Below are 27,986 nucleotides of genomic sequence, written 5' to 3'. Positions count from 1 at the left end.
GCTTTTATATTGACAGTGTTTTCAACCAATACAGCTGCGCGTTTGAGTTCTGGTATAGCCAATCACGAAGCTAAAAAATGCATGTATGCCTACAATGAAATCAAGGTAGAAGGCGCAGAAATTTCGGGCGAAAATTGGTGTGACGGAAGGGCTGCCTGCAGGTTTGTTAAATATTTTGAATCATATTACTACAAAGGCACTTCCGTTGACAATTTTACTGTTATTTCCGGCAATAATAAATAACAGAAATGTCGAGCGTTAATTAGACCATTATATACGTCGCCGTGCTGTAAATTAGCCTGCTAGCTTGCTAAGATAAGCATTTCTCAAAATGGAGAGTTTCCTGCTGGTCAGACGCAACAGTCATCAGACAATAATTCCCCCTACTATTTAACCAAAGCAGAATCTTGCACGCAGAAACAAACTGTTTATACATAAGTGAAGTAAATGGACTAACCAATTCCTGTGTTGTCACTTTGCAAGCCATTTTGTGCCCATTGGTCGTAAGTGTAAAAAATAGGACGTTTATTTAACATTTTTAGACAGATGTTCTCGTTATAGTCCGCAAAATTGGCACGTTTTTCTCTTGTGAAGTTCAGTAAAATGCAGCTGTGTTGTCAATTATTTCATGCTTGTACTGTTATGGTAACTGTAACTGTAAGGCTAGCAGGCTAAATGCTACATGCGCACCATTTTGAAGCACTGGGCCTTGACACAACCCTAAACTAACGTTAGTCCTTATGACCAGTGTGAATGTTAGTTAGTCAGGTCCTATTTGTCGGTAAAAATGCATTATGCATTTAAATGGTCTTGTATGTTTTTTTTTTTTATTGCGTTCTTTCTTGTATACCTTGTTTTTGTTTGTATTTTGAATTTGCTTTTTAAAGTAGCCATATGTTTAACATAATTTGTATCATATCAGACAAGAAAAACAAAACAGAAAAGCACCATTTTTGAAGATATACACCTTAGTAATTCGATGGTATTCTTTACATTATCATGTAAATACCATTGTGCATGAAAATGGTTATATTCAGTACCATAGTATTGTCATCTAATACTATCCCTGTTCCATGGTACAGACACAGACTTTTTTTGACTCCCTAATATGACATATTTCAGAGTGAACAGGATAAAACTGTAGAACAGGACTTGATTTTATTAATCTGGAAATTATTGGATTGTGAAAAAAGTTTTCTCTGTGTCAGTGGTTTTCAACTGGTTGGTCACTGGTTTATTCTGGGAAATAATGGTGTTATATGCAAATAATAAATTAAACTAACCATGTTATCATGTATAGTTAAGATGAAAGAATAAACAGGCTTATCTTTTGCAATGCAGGAGAAAGCTCTTCCTGTATTTTCTGTTGTTGATATCAAAGACCAATAGTCCAGTCAAACGCCCCAGAATTGTAGCATAAATTGATCATCCTGTTCAGTCTACATCATGTTAACAATATTGCATATTGTTGGGCCTATGTAGTTCTTCGAATAATCCGTACATTTCAATGATTGATTTTAAGAACTTTTGCTTACTTTTTTGTACGGATTCTGTTACCGCGTTGGATCGCCATATATATATATATATATATATATATATATATATATATATATATATATATATATATATATAAACTTTATTACAGGCTCTAGACCCAACAACAAGACCAACAACATAACAAAATATAAATCAGAACCACCGACAGATGGATGGAGGTGTTGAGAAATATAAAGCCTTGTTGACATCAGCTGAAAGTTATTTCAGATATGGAGCAAGCTATTACATTTTGATGAATAATTGTGAATTTATTGATAAATCGTTAACAATTTGACAAAGAAAAGTGTATTCATTAGGGGTGCACGAATTTGGAAACTTTGACCGATAAGGATAATTCTTTATATTTGAAATCTGGTAACCAATATATTGGCCAATAAATCTAAATCCAAATTTTGATATAATTTTTCACCAATTTCACCATTAAAAGCCATTTCCCAAGCACATACAAGTACAATGCAGTAGCTTAGTTTAAACCAGTGTAAGATTCCTTAAAGGTCCCGTTCTTCGTGATCCCATGTTTCAAACTTTAGTTAGTGTGTAATGTTGTTGTTAGAGTATAAATAAAATCTGTAAAATTTTAAAGCTCAAAGTTCAATGCCAAGCGAGATATTTTATTTAACAGAAGTCGCCTACATCGAACGGCCAGTTTGGACTACATCCCTCTACTTCCTTCTTTAATGACGTCACTAAAACAGTTTTTTGACTAACCTCCGCTCACAGGAATACACAAGAGTTGCGTTTGTAGAGTGTGTTTGTCGCCATGTCGTCGAAACGCTGTTATTTTCATCCCGCAGTCCAATCACCGGGTCTGATTCCGGCTCAAATTGATAGGGTAAAATTAAAGACATGTTTACAATAACACTGAGCGCGTGCATCTCCACGTTATGGTAAGAGGCGTGACTTTTCCGGGCACGGTGCGCTCAGAGCTGTCGAATCACAACACAGGAACCGCTGGCACAATCAGAACTCGTTACGTATTTCTGAAGGAGGGACTTCATAGAACAAGGAAGTCATCAGCCCGTTTTTATGACAGTGGAAACAGCGGTATACAGATAAGTAAATTATGTGAAAAATACTGTTTTTTTACACGCGAAACATGAACACATGTTATATTGCACACTATAAACACAATCAAGGCTTCAAAAAAACACGAAAAACGGGACCTTTAACATTTAAAGTTAATTTTACTCTCCTATGGCCAACCTTCTTTATCAAAAAAAAACAACAACAACAACGTTGCCTTATAGAGAAATAAAATAATTCCTAAATAATGCAAACAAGACATTGGACAACATTACTTGCGTATGCGCCATTTTACACTGCAAGCGTGAGTGGCGCGTGAGCTGCGTGCATTTTTTTTGGTGTGCATGTTAACCATTCACACCTGGAGCAGGAGCGGCGTGTGAGCGTCAAGCAGGAGCGATGCGTGAGCAGCAGTGAAGCGGGGATTTCTGCGCCGATTCTATTTTTGCTGCCCTGCTGACGCTCAATTAAAGTGAAATCACACTTCTGATGGACAAAATAAGTGAAGATTCAAAATGCATGTGCCATAAATAAAATGGCCTATGCACAGACAATAATATAATTATTAATAATGCATCAATGTTTTTGAAAAAGAAACACCTAAAATTAGTATTAGCTGCCATTTCAAATAACAGCACTTAGCTGCGTGCAGTGTAGCTGAAAAGCTGAATGAGCGCTGATAAACTGAAGCGCTTTGTTAGCGGGTTAATTAACTCAACGAAACCCATCCTACATAAGATTAATCAGATATTTATACAACATAAACATCTGCACAAAATGACACAAATGCACAAGTGAGCTTAACAAGTGAAGTTACGTGCTAGTCAGAATGTGTAACTCCTGTTGTTGATGCACTCTTCCCGTAACAACGCGATGAAACACGTCAACTAAACCAAAAGAATTTACAACTTATAGTGTTCTTATTATTAATGTCATGTAATATGACAGTCCCAATCATGGTTATTAATGTTGTGCATTGCTTTTTGAGCTCTATGCACTGAAACCTAAAGATGATCGCCTGTAAGCGCTTTAACACGTTAATTAACCAAACACATCCTCTATCAGTTCTCAGCATAAATGAGTACACCCCCTTTGAAAAGTAACATTTTAAACAATATCTAAATGGACACAAAAACAATTTCCAAAATGTTGACAAGACTAAGTGTTATATAACATCTGTTTAACTGTTTAATGAAAGTAAGGTTAATAATATAACTTAGAGAACAAAATTTTCAGTTTTACTCAAATTAGGGTGATGCAAAAATGAGTTCTGGGGCCAGTTGCATGAACTTAGTCACTATATTAAGACTGTGTCTTAAGAACTAGTTTGACCAACTTGCAGTTAACCAAGGGGGAATCAATGTTATTTTTCCAATTCAAATTACACTAGTCTACCTTTTTATGTAACAGACTTTAAAAAATTAGGACTACTCTTCAAGAAAAACATTAGTGTTTTAACTTTTAAGACTAGTCTTAAGTGGTTTATGCAACCGGCCCCTGGAGCAAAGCTAAATTTTAAACTACAAATGTCTAATTTAACAAGAATTCAACCACAGGTGAGTCTAATTATTCATTACAAGGGTGTCCAGCAGGCATTTGACTATAAAAGGGTGTTAAAACCCCTTCCCATTTCATGCTGTCAGCAATGGCACCAACATGGAAGAGAAATGTCACAAGACCTGAGAAAGAAAATTTCTTTACACCAGAAAGGTGAAGGCTACAAGAAGATCAGCAAAGCTTTACTTATCAGTTAGAATACTATTTCCAAAATGTCTTGTCATCATTTTGGAAATAGTTTTTCTTCATTGAGATATTGTTTAAAATGTTGTAAATGTAATGTCAAAGGGGTGTACTCGTTTACGCTGAGCACTGTATGTATGTGTATATATATATATATATATATATATATATATATATATATATATATATATATATATATATATATATATATATATATACATACATACATACATACATACATATATTTATAATGCGCACAAAATAAATAATACTGCACAAAACAAAAGGCTGCAAATTGACAAGCGCACTGTGCTAGTCCTGAAGGTGTAACGCTGTTATGAATGCGCATATCCCTTAACAATGTGCTAAAACGCAGGCAAAGAATTCATAACATTCTTGTACAGTAGTGTTATTATAATTTTATGTAGCCTATATGACAGATGCGCGACACGTTGCACTTAACTCTATTTTCCTTTTTGAAGTGATTTTAAATCCTATTTCAAGAAATTCAAAATCATCATGCGAACAGTGTGCATATTAAGTGTCTCATCTGGACGAAATAATTCATTGTTTATCGGCTTTAAAATATTGGCCAGATTTTCTTATCGGGGTGATAACGATAACATTTAAAATGGACATATATTGGCCGATACCGATCAATATATCGTGCATCCCTAGTTTTCATTAAAGGTGCCCTAGAATCAAAAATTTTATTTACCTTGGCATAGTTGAATAACAAGAGTTCAGTACATGGAAATGACATACAGTGAGTCTCAGACACCATTGTTTCCTCCTTCTTATGTAAATCTCATTTGTTTAAAAGACCTCTGAAGAACAGGCGAATCTCAACATAACACCAACTGTTACGTAACAGTCAGGATCATTAATATGTATGACCCCAATATTTGCATATGCCAGCTCATGTTCAAGGCATTAGACAAGGGCAGGCAGTATTAACGTCTGGATCTGTGCACAGCTGAATCATCAGACTAGGTAAGCAAGCAAGGACAGTAGCGAAAAATGGCAGATAATAACTGACATGATCCATGATAACATGATATTTTTAGTGATATTTGTAAATTGTCTTTATAAATGTTTCGTTAGCATGTTGCTAATGTACTGGTAAATGTGGTTAAAGTTACCATCGTTTCTTACTGTATTCACGGAGACGAGAGCCGTCGCTATTTTCATTTTTAAACACTTGCAGTCTGTATAATGCATAAACAACTTCATTCTTTATAAATCTCTCCAACAGTGTGTAATGTTAGCTTTAGCCACAGAGCACTATCAAACTCATTCAGAATCAAATGTAAACATCCAAATAAATACTATACTTACATGATCCAATATATGCATTCAGTATGCATGACGAACATCTTGTAAAGATCCATTTGAGGGTTATATTAGCCGTGTGGACTTTGTAAATGCACTGTATTATAGTCGAGAGCTCAGTGGGGCAGGGAGCGCACGATTTAAAGGGGCCGCAGCCTGAATCGGTGCATAGTTAATGATGCCCCAAAATAGGCAGTTAAAAAAAATAATTAAAAAAAATCTATGGTGTATTTTGAACTGAAACTTCACAGACACATTCAGGGGACACCTTAGACTTATATTACAACTTGTAAAAACTGGTTCTAGGGCACCTTTAAATAAGGATATTTTTGATTTCATGTTGACTTTAAAAACGGTGTATTTGCTTTATTGCTTTAACACTCAACACACTGTGTCTCTTAGAGTTACCCGTCGAGGACAGCCTATTCCATTTTGACTGCTGGCTGAAGACAATGGAGACAAAAATTGAGCAGCAGGAAGAAGAGATCACTTTCAGTAACATTGACACTAACGGTAATGTATAGTCTTTGAATATAGTGCAACAGGGCCCGCCCACTTTTTCTGTGGTCTTGGATGTTTTTGTCCAATTTTTTTTTTTTTTTTTAAGTTTTTGTTAAAGAGTAGGGATGTGCGTTTTTGTCTCTTTTTTTTTTTTTTTTTTTTTTTTTTTTTCATTTCGAGTACTGATGGGTCTCAAGAACGAGTACTTTGGCTGAGATTCTGAGACTGTCTGTCATGATGATAATGAAAATATTTTAATCAAAAACGAAAATTAATGCTGACAAATAAAAATATGACATGAAGATATGTCTATTAAAATATGACTAGAAAAATATTTGCTAGATTATCAATAATGCATCAATGTTTTCAAAAAAAAAAAAAAAAAAAAAAAAACATAAAAGGAACAGCTGATTGGTGAATAGGTGAAGCTGAAAAGTGATTGAACACCGGTAAACTGAAGCCCTTTGCTAGCGTTTTAATAAACTCAACCAAATGCATCCTATATTAGATTTATGTTGTATAGCCTATATCTGATTGAAGGAATACTACAACTTACATCTGCACAAAAGGACGTGAATGCGCATGGGAACTTGACCGTGCTCTGGATGTGCACTTCCTGTAAAAACAACGCTGAAACGAGGGCAACAAAAGCACAAAGAATTTACAACATTCTATTACAATAGTGTTCTCGTTATTAGTGAAAGTGACATGTGAAGGTCAAGTATTGTAACCCATACTCGGAATTTGTCCTCTGCATTTAACCCATCCAAGTTAGTGCGCACACATTAAGCCTGATTTATACTTCTGCGTCGAGTGTACGGCGTAGCTACGGCGTAGGCTGTGCGTAGCATTCGACGTAGCCTGACGTGCACCTTTTCAAAAATTTAACAACGCATCAGTTCTACGCGGACCGCAAACGCTGTGATTGGTCTGCTAGAATCACTCCCTCGGGTCAAAAAAACTGGTGCGGAGCAATCGAAGAAGAGCTAGCACTTTCAACTTCCATATGAATGAAAAAACACTCTGTTTCAGAAGACACATACAGTCATACTGCAACAAAAGTCTTTACCTATTTGCCCCTTCTCTGCCGTTTCTGTTTGTAAGCTTCTCTGACAACGTACATGACGAGCTACTTCTTCTTCGGCTTTTGTTTTGATACTCAACATGACCGTGGGCACTGCCTACTAGTGGTCTGCATGAACGTCGACGCGGACAACGACGCAGAAGTATAAATTAAAACAGACGCATAGCCTACGGCGCAGAGGCTTCGGCGTAGGTCTGACGCAAAAGTATAAATCAGCCTTTAGGAGTAGTGAACACACACGGAGCAGTGGGCAGCCATTTCTTTTTTGCTGTGATGCCCGGTGATCAATTGGGGCTTAGGTGCCTTGCTCAAGGGCACCTCAGTCATTTCCTGCCGGTATTGAGAATCGAACCCACAACCTTCAGGTTAGCAGTCTGACTCTCTAATCATTAGACCACGACTGCCCCAATAATGTTATGTATATAGCAGATTGGTGCTATATACCCCCCCCCCCCCCAAATTAAAAAAGAGAGAGAAATTAATAAATGTGTAGGCATTGGTATGGATGAGTACCAGGAAAAAAATATCGGTACTCGGTTCTTAAAAAATGGTTTTGGTGCATCTCTAGTTTCACTTTATTTTGCCCGTCTGGACGGGATGCTGTCTTAACACTAACCAATCAGACCTAAGGTACCGGCCAAAATGTCGCAATAACCAATCAGAAAAAATAAATATATTTTTTAAAGTCAAGGTGATCATCATTTTCATGATCGATAGTCACGATCATGTCCAGGTACTCGTGCACATTCCTATTAAAGAGTTAAAAGTCAAGAACCAAACCAACCAACTAAAATCCCATGAAGCATTTCAAATGACAATCAAATTAAAAAGGATGGCTTCAACATGCTGTTAATACATAATACATAATTGACTCTCATAAGCATAGATTCGGGAACGTGACAGGTGATTTTTTTTAATTTTTTTATTTTTTTCCCTTTTCTTTAACCAGGAAAGGACTGGTTTTGATGCACACAATTGATTTTGTCTCTTAAAACAAAAATCTTTTATTTAAACCCATGAAATGCACACACACGTTTGTTTTGCTATCAAAGTGAGGACATTCCATAGGCGTAATGGTTTTTATATTGTACAAACTGTATATTCTATCCCCCTACACTACCCCTACCCCTAAACCTACCCATCACAGAAAACATTCTGCATTTTTTTACATTTTTAATAATATTGTTATTAAATAACATTGTTTTGTATGTTTTTAAAGCTATTTTAAAAATGAGGACTCATGAAATGTCCTCATATTTCATGTTTACGTCGTAATACCAGTGTAATACCCATGTCATTATACAAATTTGTGTCCTCATAAATCACAAAAATGCACGCACACACACATAATGGAGACTGGCTCTGTGTTATTTACAGTTCTTAATGGGAGTGGATGGGCACTAAAATGTTCATTTGGTGAGAGTTAAGTTGAAATTGCAGAGTGATGGCTTCAAAGAAAGCATGTACCATAGATTAACAACTCTGGAGCTCACAGGAGGTCTGTCTTTAAAGATTTATAAGTTATCAATAAAAATCAATTCCCCTATGGAGAAAATGAATGGGATTTTACTTCCAGAACCTGACTCTGGAAGTCTTGCACTCTTTTGGCCCAAGAGCTTTAGCTTTCAGCACAACATGTGTATATGAATGATTGTTAAATTCTAAAAATGCTAAATTAAATTCTTTGGTGGTCTCCCTTGGACTCCATTTATACATTTGGATTTTAACCTACATGAAAGGCAGTTATTTGTTAAACTTGCTTTAAATAGGTCCTCAAATTTTTTGGGAACTTCATCCACTTGTGTCTGGTTAGGGCCCGAGCACCGATGGTGTGAGGACCCTATTGGAATTGCTCAGCCAATTATTCTTCTTCTCCAAAATGAATCGCATTTTTGAGGGCCTAAACATTCTCAAAAACTCATGAAATTTTGCACACGCGTCAGAAGTGGTGAAAATTTACATCTGATATGGGTTTCAGAATTAGGTGTGGCAAAATGGCTCGATAGCACCACCTACAAAATTTCAATTAAGCGCCCTTCGTGCTACGTTTCACATACAGTTATGAAATTCAGTAGACAGATGTAACAGCCCAGTACAGTTTTTGCCATTTCCACATGTTGTACTTTAACAAACTCCTCCTAGAGCTTTAATCAGATCAACATCATATTTGGTCAGTCTAATTTAAAGGCCTTTGTGACGTTAAATTGCGAAGATCTTGAGTTTTCGCTGAAGGGCGTGTTCGTGGCGGCCTGGCAAAGTTCGATGTTTCGCCATGAAACAGGAAGTTGTTGTAACTCGGGCATACAATGTCTGATCTGCCCCAAACTTCACATGTTTTATTAGAGTCCTGACCTGAAGACATCTATATTCAGTTACAGTCATAGCGCCACCTGGGGGCAACAGGAAATTACATGTTTTACACTGTGATTAACTCCTCATAGAGATTAAACCAGATCAACATCATATATGGCCAGTCTAATCTTAAGGCCTTTAAGATGTTAAATTGCAAAGATCTTGAGATTTCGTTGAAGGGCGTGTCTGTGGCGGACTGACTAAGTCTGATGTTTCGCTATGAAAGAGGAAGCTGTTGTAACTCAGGCATACTATGTCTGATCTGCCCCAAACTTCACATGAGTGATAAGAGTCCTGGCCTAAAGACATCTATTTGACAATATTCAGTTAGCTATAGCGCCACCTGTTGGCAGCAGGAAGTGTGGCACTTTTACATGATTTTGCTATAATTCTCCCGTATTTACTCGCTCACATGCATGTCGCCCACTGTTCGCTGTTTTCCTGAGGCCAACGGGTGGCGGTGAGCCCGGGTGCGAGGGCCCTTTCATCGCTGCTTGCAGCTTTAATTATGTTTTGAATTCCACTGTGGCACTTTCTCAGAACGAGCAGTTTGATAAACAGGAATGTCTTAATTGTTGTTGAGGCTCAAGTGCCAGATTTGTGTTCCCTCAGGCAAGCGCCCTGCTGAGGACATGGATGAGGAACAGGCATTCAAACGCTCCCGCAACGCAGATGAAATGGTGGAACTCAGGGTGCTTCTCCAGAGCAAAGTGAGTAAAGCCGTACATGCACTTCTCTTTTCCGTTTCTTCAATATAGATGACATTTTAACAGTGTAATTTTGTGTTTTCAGAATGCAGGGGCTGTGATTGGAAAGGGAGGCAAGAACATTAAAGCCTTGCGCACAGATGTGAGTATTAAGACCATGCTGCATGCTTATCATGAACTTTTAAACAATGTTCTCTAATGGTCAAGTATTAACAAGACTTCTGACAACATCCTTTGACCAACAGTTGTTTTTATGAGCATTTCAGCTTTATCAGCCAAAAACACAAATCAGTCGGATTTGAAATCCCATAAATCAAAACTCATGACACCAATCCGTCCATTAAAATCCCATTAAAATCCTCCAAAGATTTTTATGCATTTGATCCTGAGGGCAGATCTTCCGTTTTATAGCTATAGGTTGGCTCATTTGGACAGACAAGCTCTCTGAAATGGGGCTATTTTGTGAGTCTTTGACATTGTGTATTAAAGGGGAAGTACTTCTCAACTTTATATTGTTGAAGGCATTCTTTTTCACTCTCCCCCACTTCGAAAACCCAATTACAGATGTCTTGACTCTTGAGCTGACCCATAGTCCTGTATGAATCACTGTTGTCCAGTGGTTCTACATTTAAAAGTGTCTTCAGATCTGTCCAGCCCTGTTTCTTGTGCATTCTTTGCCAAGTCTCTTCAAAAAAAGAAAAAGAAAAATGGACAGTAGATTAATGTAGAGTAAAGCCTTGTATTCAATTAAAAATGTATTCCTTCTCCCCCTCTTCCCTCTCCTTTACTTTTTTTTTTGTTTTTGGCCACCTTCCTCCGTTGCCCATGTACTGGATCGACTTGCCCCTCCTGCGTTGCCCACCTTGATGTTGGCCCAACCTCCGCCCCTGATCGCCCGCCCGCCCACCTGACACCCCGGTTGGCCCCGCCCATAAATGTGCCCCTCCTTAAACGGGCACCTTACTTGACATCATGTGATTGAATGCCCTTGCCCAATGCCAACCTCCACGACCAATGCAGTACAATGCCAGTGTATCAGTCCCAGACAGCAGTGGCCCAGAGCGGTATGTCCCACCAGTTATTGCCTCACTGCCTGATTAGAAAGAGAACACATGTCTTTGATAACCTGCCTTCTGTTTCATTTTAACATTTTCACACATATAGTCCCCCCCCCCTTTTAAGAAACGTGTATTGTTCCATTTGACTTTTTTTTTTTTTTTTTTTTTTTTCTTAATTTGTATTTTTTTGTATATTTAAATATATATATGTCTTCTCTCCTCCCCCAACACCCCCATTAAGTCTTTGAATATAATTTGCGAACTTTCTTTGTTGCACAGAATTGTATGTAACCAATCACTTCTCCTGGCTCAGATGGAGAGAGACTGCACTCATATTAGTCTCTGCTGAATGTGTGGATTAGGGGTGGGCGGTATGACCATAATGTTATTTTGGTGCACATTCAACAAAAAAAAGTTTTAAATAACCATGATGTATGTGTTTCAAGCTAAAGGTAACTTATACATTTCTCTTTTTATTTGGAACGTAATGGATACAAACCAAATTATCAGGTTATTCATAACATGATTAAGTCTGATAGCAAAAACAGCTTTAACATTGGTAAAACGAACAACTCAAAACAATAAAACTAATATTATAAAACCAATAATAAAATCCGATTGGATAATCTGCGTTCAGATTTATAAAAAAGTTACACCTGTGACCACACTTCAATTGAATTCAATATTAATTTTAGAAGTTGCATCATTCCTCAATAACCACAAACAACTAAATGTCACAGTTGTCCTACTCTGTATTTTATTGTAATGCACCAAAATGTCGACAATCAAAAATATTCGGCTAAAACAGCAAAAAAATAATTTTCAGGTTTGGCCAATATAGTTTTGGAGGGCCGAAATCATTGACCGAAACAGTGACGTTTAATTAGCACTTCTCAGATGCAACCAAAATGATTCTATAGAGTAGCGGCTTAACTGTGAACCTTACTACGGCTGGTTTAATTTATCACCCTGAAAAGCATAAAGAGTTACCAATTACCAAAATGTAATTACAGCAACATTATTTTCGGTTTCAGTTCTCGGCTAAATGAAATCTTTAATTTCGGTTTTGATGATATGCGAAATAATTCATTTCAGTGTATCACTAGTATTTTTGCAATACTCCTTGTTTTTTGCGGTAACTTAACAGTCTCTCACATTAATGCTTTCAAGTATAGCTGCCATAATACAGCAAGATATCAGTTATTGCGTCCTATGCATCATTATACTGCCCAGCCCTAGTTTGGATGATTCTTTTCATTGTTGATGATGCTGACAGTGAACTGTGGAAAAGCCCATCTCTTTTTCGCTCTGTCCTTGTTGCCCCCAACCCCTGAGCCCCCCTCCCTCACTGTTCACAACATCACTGTCCATGATTCTGAGCTAGTGCCGTGGCGCGGCCCTCTGTCACTCATCACTGTTGTCTTTGATTTTTCTCTGGTGCTGCATTTCCTTCCCCTTGTTTTTTCTCTCTTTGCCCACATATGTTCAGGTTCTTAATCTGCCAAAATCTCTCATTCTTCCCTTCCCCTTCGCCTTGTTCTTTTGCTGCTTCTGTTAGTTTTTGGTTTGGTTTCTCTCGTCGTTGAGAGAATGTGACGTGCTGATGGCACCGTAGAGTGAATTGCAAGAGACTTTTTATTTATTTATTTTATTTCTTCTCCCAAATGATCTGGTGGTGGAATAGTGATAAGCAGGCCTGTCTTGCTCTCTCTCATTCTCTCTCGGCTCATGTAGCCATACAGTGCCTGTTTGAATCTCAGCCCCTTCCACTGTCGCCCATCTCTTCAAGGCCTGTATTAATTGAATGTACGAGAACTGAGTGCATGTCAATTGCCCGTATCTCAGTCCAGTGTTGGAAGACTTAAAACATGTGTTCAGCAGTCTTCTTTTTAATTTACTTTCTTTTGGTTCAAAGTGTTATTTCCCCCTACTTCATTGCTTTGTGGTATGCAGCAGGGCTCAGGATCTAAAGTTTTGTATCGGTTTGTTTTGCTTTTGTCTTTCATTGCGCTTGATGTGCTGCTATAGTATCCTGAGTGTGAGTGCAGATATAGAGACCATTGGTGAGATTCTGCTGAAGATCATCCCTACACTGGAGGAGGTGAGCATACCAAACCCAGTATCGAAGGTCTTAAGTCCATATCTGTTAACTTTGAGGCCATTTGTACACTAATCTACTCTAAAAGTTGATGCATTGTTCCAAAAGCATGATTTGGACAACTTTATACAATGTTCTGTTACAAATTGGAAAGCTATACTGTTTGTATACAGTACATTAGTATTTGTCATTTACTAAAAATATATAAATTGTGTATATATATATATATATATATATATATATATATATATATATATATATATATATATATATATATATATATATATATATGAAGCTGTGGATGTGACTATGTATTTTGGTTTGCACGTGTCCTTAAACTTTTTTTTTTTTTTTTTTTTTGTATATTTGGCAGTATCAGCACTATAGCGGGACTGACTTTGACTGTGAGCTGCGTCTGCTGATTCATCAGAGTTTGGCTGGAGGCATTATTGGAGTCAAAGGTGCCAAGATCAAGGAACTGAGGGAGGTATGCACAGTGCTAAAAATACCACATGTTGTAAAATAATAGATTTAGGAACCAGGAATCTTAGCATATTTATATCAGCTTAACCAAAAAAAATGCATTTTTCTGATGAGAAATTGTATTCATTTTTAAGAATACCCAGACTACAATCAAGCTCTTCCAGGAATGCTGCCCCCACTCCACTGACCGCGTAGTGTTAGTCGGGGGTAAACCGGAGCGTGTGGTTGAGTGCATCAAGGTCATCCTAGAGCTGATTTCAGAGGTGAGAAGATGACAGAGATGCAGGGATATATACATACAGTACAGTCCAAAAGTTTGGAACCACTAAGATTTTTAATGTTTTTAAAAGAAGTTTCGTCTGCTCACCAAGGCTACATTTAATTAAAAATACAGTAAAAAACAGTAATATTGTGAAATATTATTACAATTTAAAATAACTGTTTTCCATTTTTTTTATATATATTTCACAAAGTAATTTATTCCTGTGATGGCAAAGCTGAATTTTCAGCATCATTACTCCAGTCTTCAGTGTCACATGATCCTTCAGAAATCCTTCTAATATGCTGATCTGCTGCTCAAGAAACATTTCATGTGTACAATTGTACAAAATATTTGTGTACAATATTTTTTTTCAGGATTATTTGATGAATAGGAAGTTCAAAAGAACAGTGTTTATCTGAAATCTAATCTTTTGTAACATTATAAATGTCTTTACTGTCACTTTTGATTGATTTAATGCATCCTTGCTGAATAAAAGTATTCATTTCTTTAATTTTTTTTTAAAAAAAAAAAAAAAAAAAAATCTTACTGACCCCAAACTTTTGAACGGTAGTGTATAATGCTACAGAAGCTTTGTATTTCAGATAAATGCTGTTCTTTTGAACTTTCTATTCATCAAGGAATCCTGAAAAAAAAAAAGTACACAACTGTTTTCAACATTGAAAACAATCATAAATGTTTTTTGAGCAGCAAATCAGCATATTAGAATGATTTCTGTAGGATCATGTGACACTGAAGACTGGAGTAACGATGCTGAAAATTCAGCTTTGCATCACAGGAATAAATTACTTTGTCAAATATATTTAAAGGGATAGTTCACCCAAAAATGAAAATTCTGTCAATAATTACTCACCCTCATGTTGATACAACCATGTAAGTCTTTCTTTCATCTTCGGATCACAAATTAATATTTTTGTGATTAAATATGAGCAGTGGAATACTCCTCCATTGGCTTTAAGGGGGCCCAAACTTGTCCGTCCAGAAAGTCAGTGAAGAAAATGTTTAAATAGTCCATGCCACTACAGTGGCTCAACCGTACGTTTTTCAAGCGACGATAATACTTTTCGTGCGAAAAAAACAAACAAAAGAACGACTTTATTCAACTATTCATTTTCTCTATTGTAGGCCTCTGACGTTAGTTCACGAGAGCTCCATGACGCATGCGCGAGAACTAAACTGACGACGGTCTTCTTCTACTACTACTTGTTACTGGCTGCTCACTCCTTAGGAGTATTACCGCCACCTAGTGTTCAAGATGAAGTGCTGGCATAGCCGGAAGCGCTAAAAACTTTGTTTACAAGCAGGTGAACGCGCGCGCTTTTTTTTCGCACGAAAAGTATTATCGTCGCTTGAGAAACGTACGGTTGAGCCACTGTAGTGGCATGGACTATTTAAACATTTTCTTCACTGACTTTCTGGACGGACAAGTTTGGGCCCCCTTAAAGCCAATGGAGGAGTATTCCACCGCTCATATTTAATCACAAAAATATTAATTTGTGATCCGAAGATGAAAGAAAGACTTGCGTGGTTGTATCAACATGAGGGTGAGTAATTACTGACAGAATTTTCATTTTTGGGTGAACTATCCCTTTAAATAGTACACAGTTATTTTAAATTGTAATAATATTTCACAATATTACTGTTTTTTACTGTATTTTTAATTAAATAAATGTAGCCTTGGTGAGCAGACGAAACTTCTTTTAAAAACATTAAAAATCTTAGTGGTTCCATACTTTTGGACTGTACTGTGTGTATATATATATATATATATATATATATATATATATATATATATATATATATATATATATATATATATATATATATATATATATATATATATATATATATAATATTATTTGGATTTCTTCTCTTTTGGCATTGTAGCAACATCCAGAGTTTATTTAGGTAATGTAAACACTTTGCTTCTTAAATAAAGCTTATGTTTGTCCTGTGATATCTCTAGGCTCCTATTAAAGGTCGAGCACAGCCTTATGACCCAAACTTTTATGATGAGACATATGACTATGGCGGCTTTACCATGATGTATGAAGAGAGAGGGCGACGGCCTATGGGTGGGTTCCCGATGCGAGGCCGGGGAGGGTTCGATCGCATGCCTCCTGGCCGTGGTGGTCGTCCCATGCCCCCTTCCAGAAGAGATTATGATGATATGAGCCCACGCCGTGGACCACCTCCACCCCCACCAGGGAGAGGAGGACGTGGGGGCAGTAGGGCCCGAAATCTGCCTCTGCCCCCACCACCACCACCTAGAGGAGGGTATGTAGAGAATGTTGCTCACTGTGCATTGCAGTGTTTTCTACAACCTACATGGTTTTATATTTGCAACAAAGACATAATTAATTATAATGATAATAATAAGAACTGTAATTTATTATTGTTATTCGAGAACTATAATTTTTTTTTTTTTAATTATTATTATTATTATTATTATTATTATATCTTGTTTTTATTGTTGCTGTTGTTGTCCATATTCAAGTGCAGGAAGCCCCCCATGTTCATGTAATTTTTATTTTATTTTTTTTAATGTTGCAATTAGGTGCCTTTTATTATCTTTCCCACAGCTTTTATGTTTTAATTGATTACCATTGATATTGTTAATGAGGAAATCAATGCAGTTTGCAATGCAGTGTAAATGAGGAAATCAGTGCAGCTTCTGTGAGTTCTCTGTCCTATTTTGTATATCATGAGTCATACCAGAATAACTTATTACGCCATTTTTGTTTTCAGAGGTGATCGATTTTCCCACCAGAGCTATCACAGCAATATGGACGACAGACCAAAGTAAGTAACCACAAAAACAGTAAATTTAACTACCCTACAGCCTATTTACACCAAAATGCAAAACTTTACACGGGCTGCAAAATGAATACTGTTGACCTGAACAGAAGTAACATTTATTAGCACACTACACCTTTGCAAACCAACATAAAAGGAGAAAGCATAATTAAAGACTTCTGAGAACTCAAGATGGGTTTGTTATGTGTGATCTAAAAGCTGATAAAAAAATAATTGACATACACTTTGTGAACATTTTCTGTAAAAATGACTTTAGGAAGTCTCCTTCCTAGTGAATATGCTCTCTCAGCAATGTGTTAAAATTATACTGCTTTGTTCAATTAAAATTTTAATCAAATGACAGCCTTTTAAATTTAAACATTTATTTGATGTAATTTTTGTTATTTCTAGTTTTCTGTTGGTTTTTACGTACAGCTTTTGGCCTCTCAGGATGTTGGGTTATTTCAGAGATTTAAGATGCATGCCCCCTACAAGCATATCAAATTAAGCATGTCTCTCTTCCTGTAAGCAGTGACCGAAGGGGGCGACCTGGAGACCGCTACGAGAGCATGGTGAGGATAAATAAAAATTTGCATGTGAATTTGTATTTTTGCAACATATACTGAAACTCATTACTTGATGGTCATCTATCATTGTAAAGGAAAGTCTTTTTCCTTTCATTAATGGGCACTTTCAGAAAAAAGTGGAATGGCTTGTTCTTTCTCTCTGAAGTGACAGTGTAATAGATGCATATGTGAAGCTCTTATGCCTAGTGCACTGGTTTGGCCTGCTGTTGCTTGGCAACAGATTTTTGAATCACTTGTTGCCTTGGTTACCAAGGAGCAGTTAAATACGTAGGTGAAAGCCATCACACTCACCAATGAACTTTGGGCTCTGAGTGAGTTGAGCGTTCTGGAAGATGGCAAGCTTGTCATTGTCCACATTGAATTCTGTTTTACAAACTGATAGTTTAGACTCTAATTGGATGAGGTACATTCAAAGCCGCTGTAATGTAGCCAATATGCTCAGCTGGACCATTGGCAAAAAAAAGCATCCAGGTCTTGTTTCTATAATATCATTTTATCAATGATCTATCAATTGTCTATAATATCAATGATGTAATAAATTCTTTAGAATAGATATGTTTTATTATAACAGCAATTTATTTATTCTATTTTGCAATAAATTCTTCTAATTATTATTCTAATAAATAATTCTGGTAAATTCATGACAAACTAATACATTTTCCTCCTTTTATTCCTAATACCATAATGCTTATTCCTTCCATTTTTATTGTTCAGTGGGCTCACTACTGTAATATAGTAATTATATTTAAAAGAAATTGTAATGCAGTGAATTTAATATTGTGAAAATGTGTGAATGAAAATTAGGGTTAATGTGCTTAATTGTCATGAAAATGTCACAATGCAATGAAAATGTTTAATGATTTATTGATAATTGCAATATGATAAAAAGCAATATGATAATTGATAATCATATTGCTGTTGCCACAGTTTTTAAAAAGCAATATGCCCCTTGAACCCAGGCCTGTAAAGTATTTTACAGTAGTAAGGTGTGTGGTGAAGCAGTGACCTAAAACCAATTTAAAGGGATAGTTCACCCCAAAATGAAAATTATCCCATGATTTACCCACCCTCAAGCCATCCTAGGTGTATACAACTATCTTCTTTCAGATGAACACAATCTGAGTTATATTAACATATATCCTGTCTCTTCCAAGCCAAATAAGTGCATTCATCCATCATAAAAGCAATCCATATGGCTCCAGGGGATTAATAACGGCCTTCTGAAGCGAAGCGATGGGTTATAAAGTTTAAAATATAGATATTTTTTCTTGCAAAAACCCATCGCTTTGCTTCAGAAGGCCTTTATTAACCCCCTGGAGCTGTATGGGTTACTTTTATGATGGAAGAATGCACTTATTTGGGCTTCAAAATCTCACACCCCCTTTACTTCCATTATCAAGCTTGGAAGAGCCAGGATATATTTAAATATCATTTTGAGTGTGTTTGTCTGCAAGAAGATGGTCATATACACCTAGGATGGTTTGAGGGTGAGCAAGTCATGGCATAATTATAATATTTGGGTTAAGCGTAGTAAAATCACTGTATTTGCATGTTCTTGAGTGGTTTATTGCTTAAATTTTAAATAGACGTGTCAGATTGGGAGCTTGAAAAATCAGTTATCCATGTAGAATGTGCTTTGAGTGTATGCTTGTGATCTCTGAATTGACTCCATGTTTATTTTCCCCCCATCGTTGTACACAGAGTGGAGGTGGATATGGTGAGTGTTTTTCAGCTTCACACATACTCACACTAGCTCAAGGTTACCTCCAGTCAAACGGAGCACTGCACTCCTCTTGATAGTATAGTGTTTCCTGCCTTTCTCTCTCTTTATCCTTTACTGTCGTAGCTCTGATATCTTGATCACCTTTTCCATCTTCTTTTCTTTTCTTTTTTCATCTGAAGACAATAATTCTTCTTGGGAGCCCTTCCAATCTGGTGAGTGTGTCAGATACTGTGATAATGGAATATGAATTATATATTTTAATTATGCTTGTATAAGAGTGCGAATGAGAGGCCTACATATAACTATGAAATGGCTGAATCACAATAAGTTGTTTGTGTCATCAGGTGGTCGAGGTTCTTACAGCGACATTGGTGGGCCTGTTATTACAACACAAGTGACCATCCCTAAAGATGTGAGTGTAAAATGAAACATTTGTAAAAATGGTAAAACATGCAAGGTTATTATAGTTTGTGTTTTCATACTATTTTAAAATGAAAATCGCTTCTTTTTAGATTTTTTGTTTTTGTTTTTGTGGGTTTTTGCATTTTATTTGGCGGTACACATTATAAGTGAGTGGAAATGGTAGGTGGAAAGCCAAGCAGGTGGTATTGGGAAATGATCTGAGTCTTTTTTATATATAATATAATATGTGTATATAGCTTTAATTAGGGCCAGACCACAGATGGTAGGAGGACCCTATTGGAATTGCTTTGTTTATTATTTTTTTTAATTTCTGTTTTAGTAATTTTATTCACAATAATGTTTGGATTGTTTTATGCATTTACTTTACTTTCCAATACAATCAAGTATTAGTTGAAAAGTTCAAATAAAGGAATATTTCCAGCCCAGAGTTGATTATTGAAAAACTGGTTTGTTCATCTTAAATGAGACATCATCAAAGTTGAGATATTGTAGACAAAATTGGAGATGAATTATAATGAATATACAGCAACAATAAAAAAACTAAAATTAAAACAACTTTTCTCTGGTATCAACTTTAACAGTGTGCAGATCCTTATTCATCTCATAACGGGTAGCCCTGATAATTGGATCGCTCAGATGTTGCACATTAAAATCATGGAAGACACATATATGCTAGGGTATCACATAAGGCTACATAATGTTCAACTAAGTTTTATTTTCTTGGCAAAATTGGTGATTATCCATTAACAACGCAGGCAGAAATTAAATTCCACTACTAATCTGAGCCAGATGTGATGACATGCGTACTGTGATATAAAAATAACTATTTATTGTTGTTGTTTCAGTTAGTTTTCAACCAGTTTTTAGCTTGGTTTTAGTGGAATGGCAGATATTTATTTTATTTCATTTAACACATACTTCAAATCATTTGTTTTTAGCATACCATGACAACCCTGAATCGTACTTACTAAAGCTTTGCTCAACTCTTGTTCTAGCTGGCCGGCTCTATCATTGGGAAAGGCGGACAGAGGATCAAGCAGATCCGTCATGAGTCAGGAGCTTCTATCAAAATCGATGAGCCTCTGGAGGGCTCAGAGGACCGGATTATTACCATCACAGGCACACAGGACCAGATTCAGAATGCCCAGTATCTATTACAGAACAGGCAAGTCTTTCACCTATTCCTGCACTTTACCACAACCCCATCCTGACACCTAACCATCATGTGTCCTGACCAGGTGCGACAGGTTTCCAGCAACTTTTCTGTGCTCAGTGAAACCACAAAAATGCTGTACTAAATCATAGCCAATCAGAATGGGATTTTGGACTAATGAGATTTCAGTATGGGTTCTGATTATACTTAACAATAACAATCCTTATAGACTGCTTCTGAATAAGAACCAGATCTCTATTCCCAAGGCTAGTTAGCACATAAAAAATCGATTTTTATCTGCTTTATCTTGTCAAACCTGGTTTGAACACACTTAACACTTAAACTTAACAACCAAACAAATCCTTTTTTTCTAAGTATTCTAAGTCTTGTATTTTGTTAGGGTGAAAATGAGGGGCTTTCGCACCGGAGGAATGTTTTCATGGTTCCTATAACTATTGGCGGAAGTACCCGCTTTTTAGCGTGTTCACACCGCAGGAACTGGGAATGATTTTAGTTATAGGAACACCTTTTGGGGGACTAAATTACCTCCTGCATCAGAGTAGGGTCTAACCCTGCACAATAGAAACTACCAGTGATGTAAATGTACATTGATTGGCCAAATGCAGGCCATGTGAAATGCTGCCACCCGCCATTTTTAAAAAGCTGTGTAAACGCACAGTTTATGTATACTTATTAGAGCCCGACCGATATATCGGCCGGCCGATATTATCGGCCGATATGAGCTAATTGCATTTAAATCGGCATCTGCGTTTATAACGGCCGATAAACCTGAGAAACAGAGTCTCATGCTTCACTCATGTTATGAGTGTTGCATAGTTTGCCCACCAGAGGGAGCTCTGCAACTCCCCAGTTGACAACAGCGCCAGAAATCCACTACAGAAGAAAGCTATCAGCCGAGCCACGGAGATGTACTCTTTTGACGGTGAGTCTGTCGTTCGTCATGTGAAATGATTGTAGATTTAGTTCATACACTGTATATAAAAACAGTGTGGTAGTTCTAGCTAACGGTCCTATCATTATCACTTCTAAATATTCTGTAACATCACTTACAGCCGCTAATGCATTGCTATATTAGATTAGCCACAAAGCTAATACCATGTTTATCAGTGGAAGAGCGCAAACGTTAATAAGAGGTCAAACTATAACATTAGCGTTTAACTTATTCTAAATATATCTGCAGTGTTTCCCATTTAACTTATTTTAATTTTATTTTCAATTCATTCACATGGTTTTGTGGAATATTGAATTTGTTTGGTATAGCTCTTTTACTTTAACTTTAGTATTATAATTTATTTACAGTACACACACAGACTTAAAACCAGCTTCAACTGGAAGTAAGTAAAACTGTTAAATGTTTAAAACCAGACTGTTTTTTGATCATTAAAAAATATATACTTTTGATGTGCAATTGTTTAGTCATTGAGACTGTAATCTAAGGCTTTTTTTTAACATAATCCCTTCTGGAAAATGGTTTATACAGCCCACATACATAGAACAGACAGATATTTTGCTATTGAATGTTGTGTAAGTGTAGTTTATAGGAAATGGGTCTAATATCCAGTTTATTTTCAAAATCAAAATATCGGCTTATAAATCGGCTCTTTTCGAGTTAATGTCGGCATCGGCCCCCAAAAATCCATATCGGTCGGGCTCTAATACTTATTCCACAGACTAACTCCACAAATATGGAAAACAGCAATAGATGGATTGACGGTGAAGTCTAGGCACTTCTCAACAATGCTAAGCTAAGGAGGAAATCGAAATCCATTGGGCATCAACCACATGACAAACATTATAATACTAAAATACTGTTTACTTTCTTTGTTCAACTGGTCTATCTAATAGCGTATTAGATAGGACTGTTGAACAGATCCTTAGTCTAATGATGACGGAGAATTGGAGGACTGTGTGCTCAGAATCTGGCGTACTCAGCGGCATCAAATACAAGTCCCGCGCAACAACCAGAGTGGCAGGATGTTGTGACGGCTTACGTCACTTCAGAGTCTCTACTGGCTATGCGAATGCATCCAGGAAAATGGCCCTAGGGGAAAATTTAGTTCTCAGGGGACTGCCCTGATGGCTAGTTCCTGTAACGATGTTCCTATAACTACCCTGTGCGAAAGCCCCCTATAGAGGTGCTGAAATGCTAATCCAAATTGCCTGTCTCTTTTTGCATTTGTATGTGGAACTAAAATGTACTTTCAGTAGTTCTACACACTTGCTTTGTGCTTCATAAACATTTGACTGCTGTTTCATGCACTTCTCTTTGCCTGACCTTTCATATTTTTTTCCTTTTGTGAAATGTGTACAAAAGGGTTTGTTTTATTAGTTCCATTTGGGATAGAATCCAAACATAATTTACAGAGGGGCAAATGAGTGGGACCCTGGAGAGTGGAGTAAACGCTGGCTTGCTTCTGTGTGGAAGACTTGTGATTTTGTTGTTGTTAGTTAGATGAAGTGACAACAAATCACAGTCTGCCCTACAGCACAGGCCCAGCATCATCTGCCCCTACCCTCAAACACATTTCACCCACCCTAACTGAAGAGGCCTGCCGGTTTAACCTACTCTGACTAACCTCTGTACTCTCATCTGACCATGTCTTTGCTGGTTTATACTCTGTCTGAAATCAAGCTGATTTGAAGTCTCTGCTGTAACGTTTGTTAATTCAGCATGGACAAACAGAACGTAAACCAGCCTTTCTGCTGTTACATGCTAGCGTAACTGCTTTCTAATGCAAAATGAAAAACTGGCTACTGTCTGTAACATGCAATGATGTTCTCATGCAAATGAAACTCTTATTATTCACTGTTATTCACACTCTTATTATCTGTTGCATGGGTATTCAGTAATAAGTCATTTTGTTAAATTTAAAGTCAGCATGATATCAAAATTGAACCTGTTTTACTCTTCTTAATTGATGTGGTATTACTGAGAACAATTCCTAGGTGCACATTAGGGGTGGACGGTATAACCAAAATCTTAGTAATTTTATCTCATGATAATGATATACAGTTATTTTTACTGGCAATAAGGTTGTTACAAAACCGAAATTTTAGATACCATTGAAATTTCACAATTCTCAATACCAATTTTGCACCGATTTACAGTCTGGAGGAGTCAACGCTAGGCTTGCTGTAGTAGTCTCCATCCATCCATCCATCCATGCATCAATCAGGTGGAAGCAATGGATTTTTGTAAAAAAAAATTAAAAAAAATAAAATATATATATATATATATAATATTAGGGCTGTCAATAGATTAATTTATTTTTATTTTTTTAATCGTGCACCCTTAATCGTGATTAATCACACACTTATCGTGAAATTAAGCATACACCATTTATCTTGTTTAACACGTCCATTTTGCCATCATTGCCTATATCCAACAAAGTAAACCATCAGATTGAAGTGTGATTTTTCACAAGGTAAATTTAGATCTCTTTCCAAAAAAGGACACCACATAACCAAATGATATGATTTAACATTATTCATACATTTATGTACACCAAAGCACCCATAAAAAAAAATCAACAATGCTTTACAGGTTTTCAACTATCTAACAATAGTTTTCAGATACAGAAATTGAACAAAGTAATCAAATATAAAATAACTGCATAAAAACTAATTTGAATAATTGAAATAACGATGAAACATTAAGTTATGAAAGCTATTCAGTCAAGAGTGATTTCTTCGTCTTTTATCTTTTGATTAACATTAAACACACAAAGCAAGAATATTAGACTGCTTACCTTTAAGACATAATTCAAAGATTCAGTACACTGATACTGATACAGCACATGTGTTGTCAGTCTTGTTTTTCTCTTAAGACATAACCTACTATGTTTGTTAAGATACTCGCTAAGATGGGCATGTTGACAATTTTTGAGTGAATTTGTCCGTTTAGGTGCAAGACTTGAAAGAGAATTTGCGCAAGAGTATTTGCACGCTGTGACGCGGCTCTCCATGAATGCGCTTCATATGAGTTCACACAAATCTCCTCACAGAGCGCGTGAGCTCTCTTTCGCGTCATGGTTTAAATGAGTTTAGTTTAAACAAAGATAGCAACATGAGATATTCAGGTCTCACTTGCGCTCGAGAGCTATCAACACCCGGGTGATGACGCCGTAAATGTCTGGGCATAGAGCTTTTGTTATGTCATTGAACATTTGTTTACAATGACTGTTTTGTCCATGTTCTTTTTAGGGCTGGGCGATGTATCGAATGCTTTTGTCACGCGCATTTCTTCAGTAAAGCCGGTTCCCTGATTACCGCTAAATCGCCATCACCTGCTTTCAAATGGAGCGGCATTTAATAGACAGAGCCGTAGATCACTGATAAGCCACGCAATATCGCGTTCAATATCGATATGTATCGCCGTCGATATTGAACGCGATATTGCGTGGCTTATCAGTGATCTACGGTTCTGTCTATTAAATGCCCCTCCATTTGAAAGCAGGTGATGGCGATTTAGCGGTAATCAGGGAACCGGCTTTACTGAAGAAATGCGTGTGACAAAAGCATTCGATACATCGCCCAGCCCTAGTTCTTTTGATCATCGCTGTTGTAACGTATTGAGAAACTAGAATGCACATCCATCAACTGAAACATACATTAGCCGAATCTGTCTGTCTGTTTTGCACGTTGTTTTCAACCAACCCTATTATAAATGCGTCGTCAGATTTGGGATGAACCGCAGTGTAAGCGCGTGCCAAACGGGAGGGCTCGCGCTCTTAAGTTACAATGACAGAATATGACAGAGAGTTCGTCTTTTAAAGCGAAATGGACACTGGAATGAATAATTCTCTCTGCCATCTCTGATATAATCATCATGGACTTTAAGATCATGTAACTGCGTGACATAAATTATGTTATGACGCAATTCACATGCTTCCATAATTTTTTTTTGGCGTTAAATATGCATTAAAATATTTTAACGCATTAAAGGGATAGTTCACCCAAAAATGAAAATTTGATGTTTATCTGCTTACCCCCAGAGCATCCAAGATGTAGGTGACTTTGTTGCTTCAATTGAACACAAATGCTGATTTTTAACTCCAACCGCTGCCGTCTGTCAGTCTTATAATAAGAGTGGACGGGAACTCGAACGATAAGAGTCTAAAACACTTACATAGACAAGTCCAAATTAAATCCTGCGGCTCGTGACGACACATTGATGTCCTAAGACACGAAACGATCGGTTTGTGCGAGAAACCGAACAGTATATAAATTTTTACCTCTAAAACACCACTATGTCCAACTCCGTTCATCACTCGCTTAGTGAGGTCTGATCGCGCTCTGACAGCGGCAGTGATGTCTCGCGCATACTTCAATGAGTGCTAGACATCACTGCCGCTGTCAGAGCGCGCTCAGACCTTACGAATCGAGTTTATTATCAAACTGTGGAGCCAACTTTCACCCGAACATGTGGATATTATTGTTTTTCTCAACATGAACATGTGAAACAGTATAAACATATACTAAAAAAAACATATGCCAACTCTTGAGTAGATATGTAGCCTACGTTCTGTACGATAATTGGCGCAGTCTGCTTTATTAGCGTTTTTTCCCTTTCGCTCTGCTTGAGCTTAAGTGCTTTTGTTTTTTATATTTTGTTTACACATATTGTTTAATGTATTCTGCTAAAAAACGTAATATATATAACGTAAGCTTGTGTATATTATTGCCTTGTTCAGAAATGGTGACGACAACTTGATGATTAAAAAATAGTGTCTTTCTCCTTAAATGTCATTTAAATAAATGAATATTCGAATATTCTTTTTTTTTTTTATTTTTTTTTTTTTATGAGCCCAAATGTTCGAATACAATATTTTTGAAAAATGCCCATCCCTAGATAGTAATGATGTTTCATGCTGCCTTTAATACCTGTTGCATGCTAGTATGAGTACACCTAAAAAAGAAACTAATGAGGTCAGGAAACCAGATTATATACTCCTGCTTTGTGAATACTGTATTTATTTTATTATAATGCTATGTATTGAGTTTGTTTTGTATTGTGTATTGTAACAGCATTTTCAGACTATAAATCACTTGGCCTCTGGCTGAACTGACCCAGCACTGTGAGGTTTTTTTCTCTGTTTTCATCCGTGTCATTTCCTCTTTCAGCGTGAAGCAGTACTCTGGTCGGTTCTTCTAGAGGGTGGAGATCGAAGCCAAACTGCCATACCCATTCACTTCAACTTGTTTTCAGAACCTACATTCCTCTGCTTCTTGGGTAGATGTGCTCCCTGCCAGTTCTCCTAACAATATTTTTTTAAACAACATATTTGAGGGAAAAGTTTTCTCAAAAGCAAGTGGATCCTCTTATTTGTTTAACATATTCTTTCTGCACGTGTTTTTTCCATTATTGATTGTACTGTTTCGTAAGTAGGGGGAGCCCATCTGTGATGTCCACTGTTGGCCTTACCAGAGCTGCATGCTTAGTCTGTGCAACATGCAGAATGTTATCATATATGGTTTTTCTTTTTTTTTTTTTTTTTTTTTTTTGCCAATGAATTTATTGTTCCATTATCTTGTTTTCTTGATGATGAGACTTTTGGGGGAAGTGTAAATATTCAGTTCAGTTCTTTAAAGTTTTAATATCAGTGCAGTTTTATTTAAAGATAAACATCTATTTTGATTTGAAAAATGGGGCTATTCAGGGTGGGAAAAGGATTCATTCCTGAGGGATTTTTTTTTGTTTGTTTTGTTTTGTTGCTAGTTTTCTCAACCCGATTTTCAGATTCGTAAAACTTCAGGAGATGGATTGTCCATTTGTACTTCATTGACATTGGGATCCGTTAAATCTTGCTGGCGCTTTTGTACGTCTGTTTGTAAGCATTTTTACCATTTTAGATGGATCTTTCTAGATGCCTTTCTCTCCACAGTTTGGGGGAGTGGGGGAATAAAAGCTTCTCTGTAAAAAAAAAAAAAAAAGAAAAAAGTTGTGGCAGGTCTCTTCCATGGTCTCGTATCTCTTTCTTTCTCTCTGTCCCCTCTGGTGTCTTTGTAGAATGTGCTGCAAATCTAAAAAAAATAAAAAAATAAAGTCTGTGCCACCTTTTACTAAAA

General features: G+C 36.7%; 1 protein-coding gene across 4 annotated transcripts; it reads left to right on the top strand.

The window, feature by feature from the left end:
• The first annotated feature begins 8 nt into the window (after positions 1-8).
• hnrpkl (heterogeneous nuclear ribonucleoprotein K, like) lies at positions 9-27,986 on the top strand. 4 transcript variants are annotated; one of them, XM_048189939.1, is made up of 16 exons: positions 9-161; positions 6,055-6,165; positions 10,202-10,299; positions 10,382-10,438; positions 11,317-11,360; positions 13,383-13,455; positions 13,826-13,939; positions 14,070-14,198; positions 16,182-16,492; positions 16,964-17,017; positions 17,544-17,583; positions 19,300-19,315; positions 19,501-19,533; positions 19,666-19,733; positions 20,740-20,909; positions 27,042-27,986. In XM_048189939.1, the coding sequence occupies exons 2-16, from the start codon at positions 6,105-6,107 to the stop codon at positions 27,070-27,072; spliced, it is 1,299 nt and encodes a 432-aa protein (XP_048045896.1). In that variant the 5' UTR covers positions 9-161; positions 6,055-6,104; the 3' UTR covers positions 27,073-27,986. The 4 variants fall into 4 exon arrangements, with proteins under 4 accessions (XP_048045896.1, XP_048045895.1, XP_048045898.1 ...); XM_048189938.1 differs by having other exon boundaries at positions 17,541-17,583; XM_048189941.1 differs by lacking the exon at positions 19,501-19,533.

This window comes from Megalobrama amblycephala, linkage group LG4 (assembly GCF_018812025.1).
Source record: "Megalobrama amblycephala isolate DHTTF-2021 linkage group LG4, ASM1881202v1, whole genome shotgun sequence".
NCBI lineage: Eukaryota > Metazoa > Chordata > Actinopteri > Cypriniformes > Xenocyprididae > Megalobrama > Megalobrama amblycephala.
This window is presented reverse-complemented; position numbering and strand designations above follow the sequence as displayed.

What these genes read in the sequence shown, in the direction of transcription:
- hnrpkl (XM_048189938.1), top strand. Translation starts at nt 6,105, where the DNA reads ATGGAGACAAAAATTGAGCAGCAGGAAGAAGAGATCACTTTCAGTAAC. An exon ending in TCATCCCTACACTGGAGGAG is followed by an intron (nt 13,456 to 13,825) that starts GTGAGCATACCA and finishes TATATTTGGCAG; the next exon opens with TATCAGCACTATAGCGGGAC. An exon ending in AGATCAAGGAACTGAGGGAG is followed by an intron (nt 13,940 to 14,069) that starts GTATGCACAGTG and finishes TTCATTTTTAAG; the next exon opens with AATACCCAGACTACAATCAA.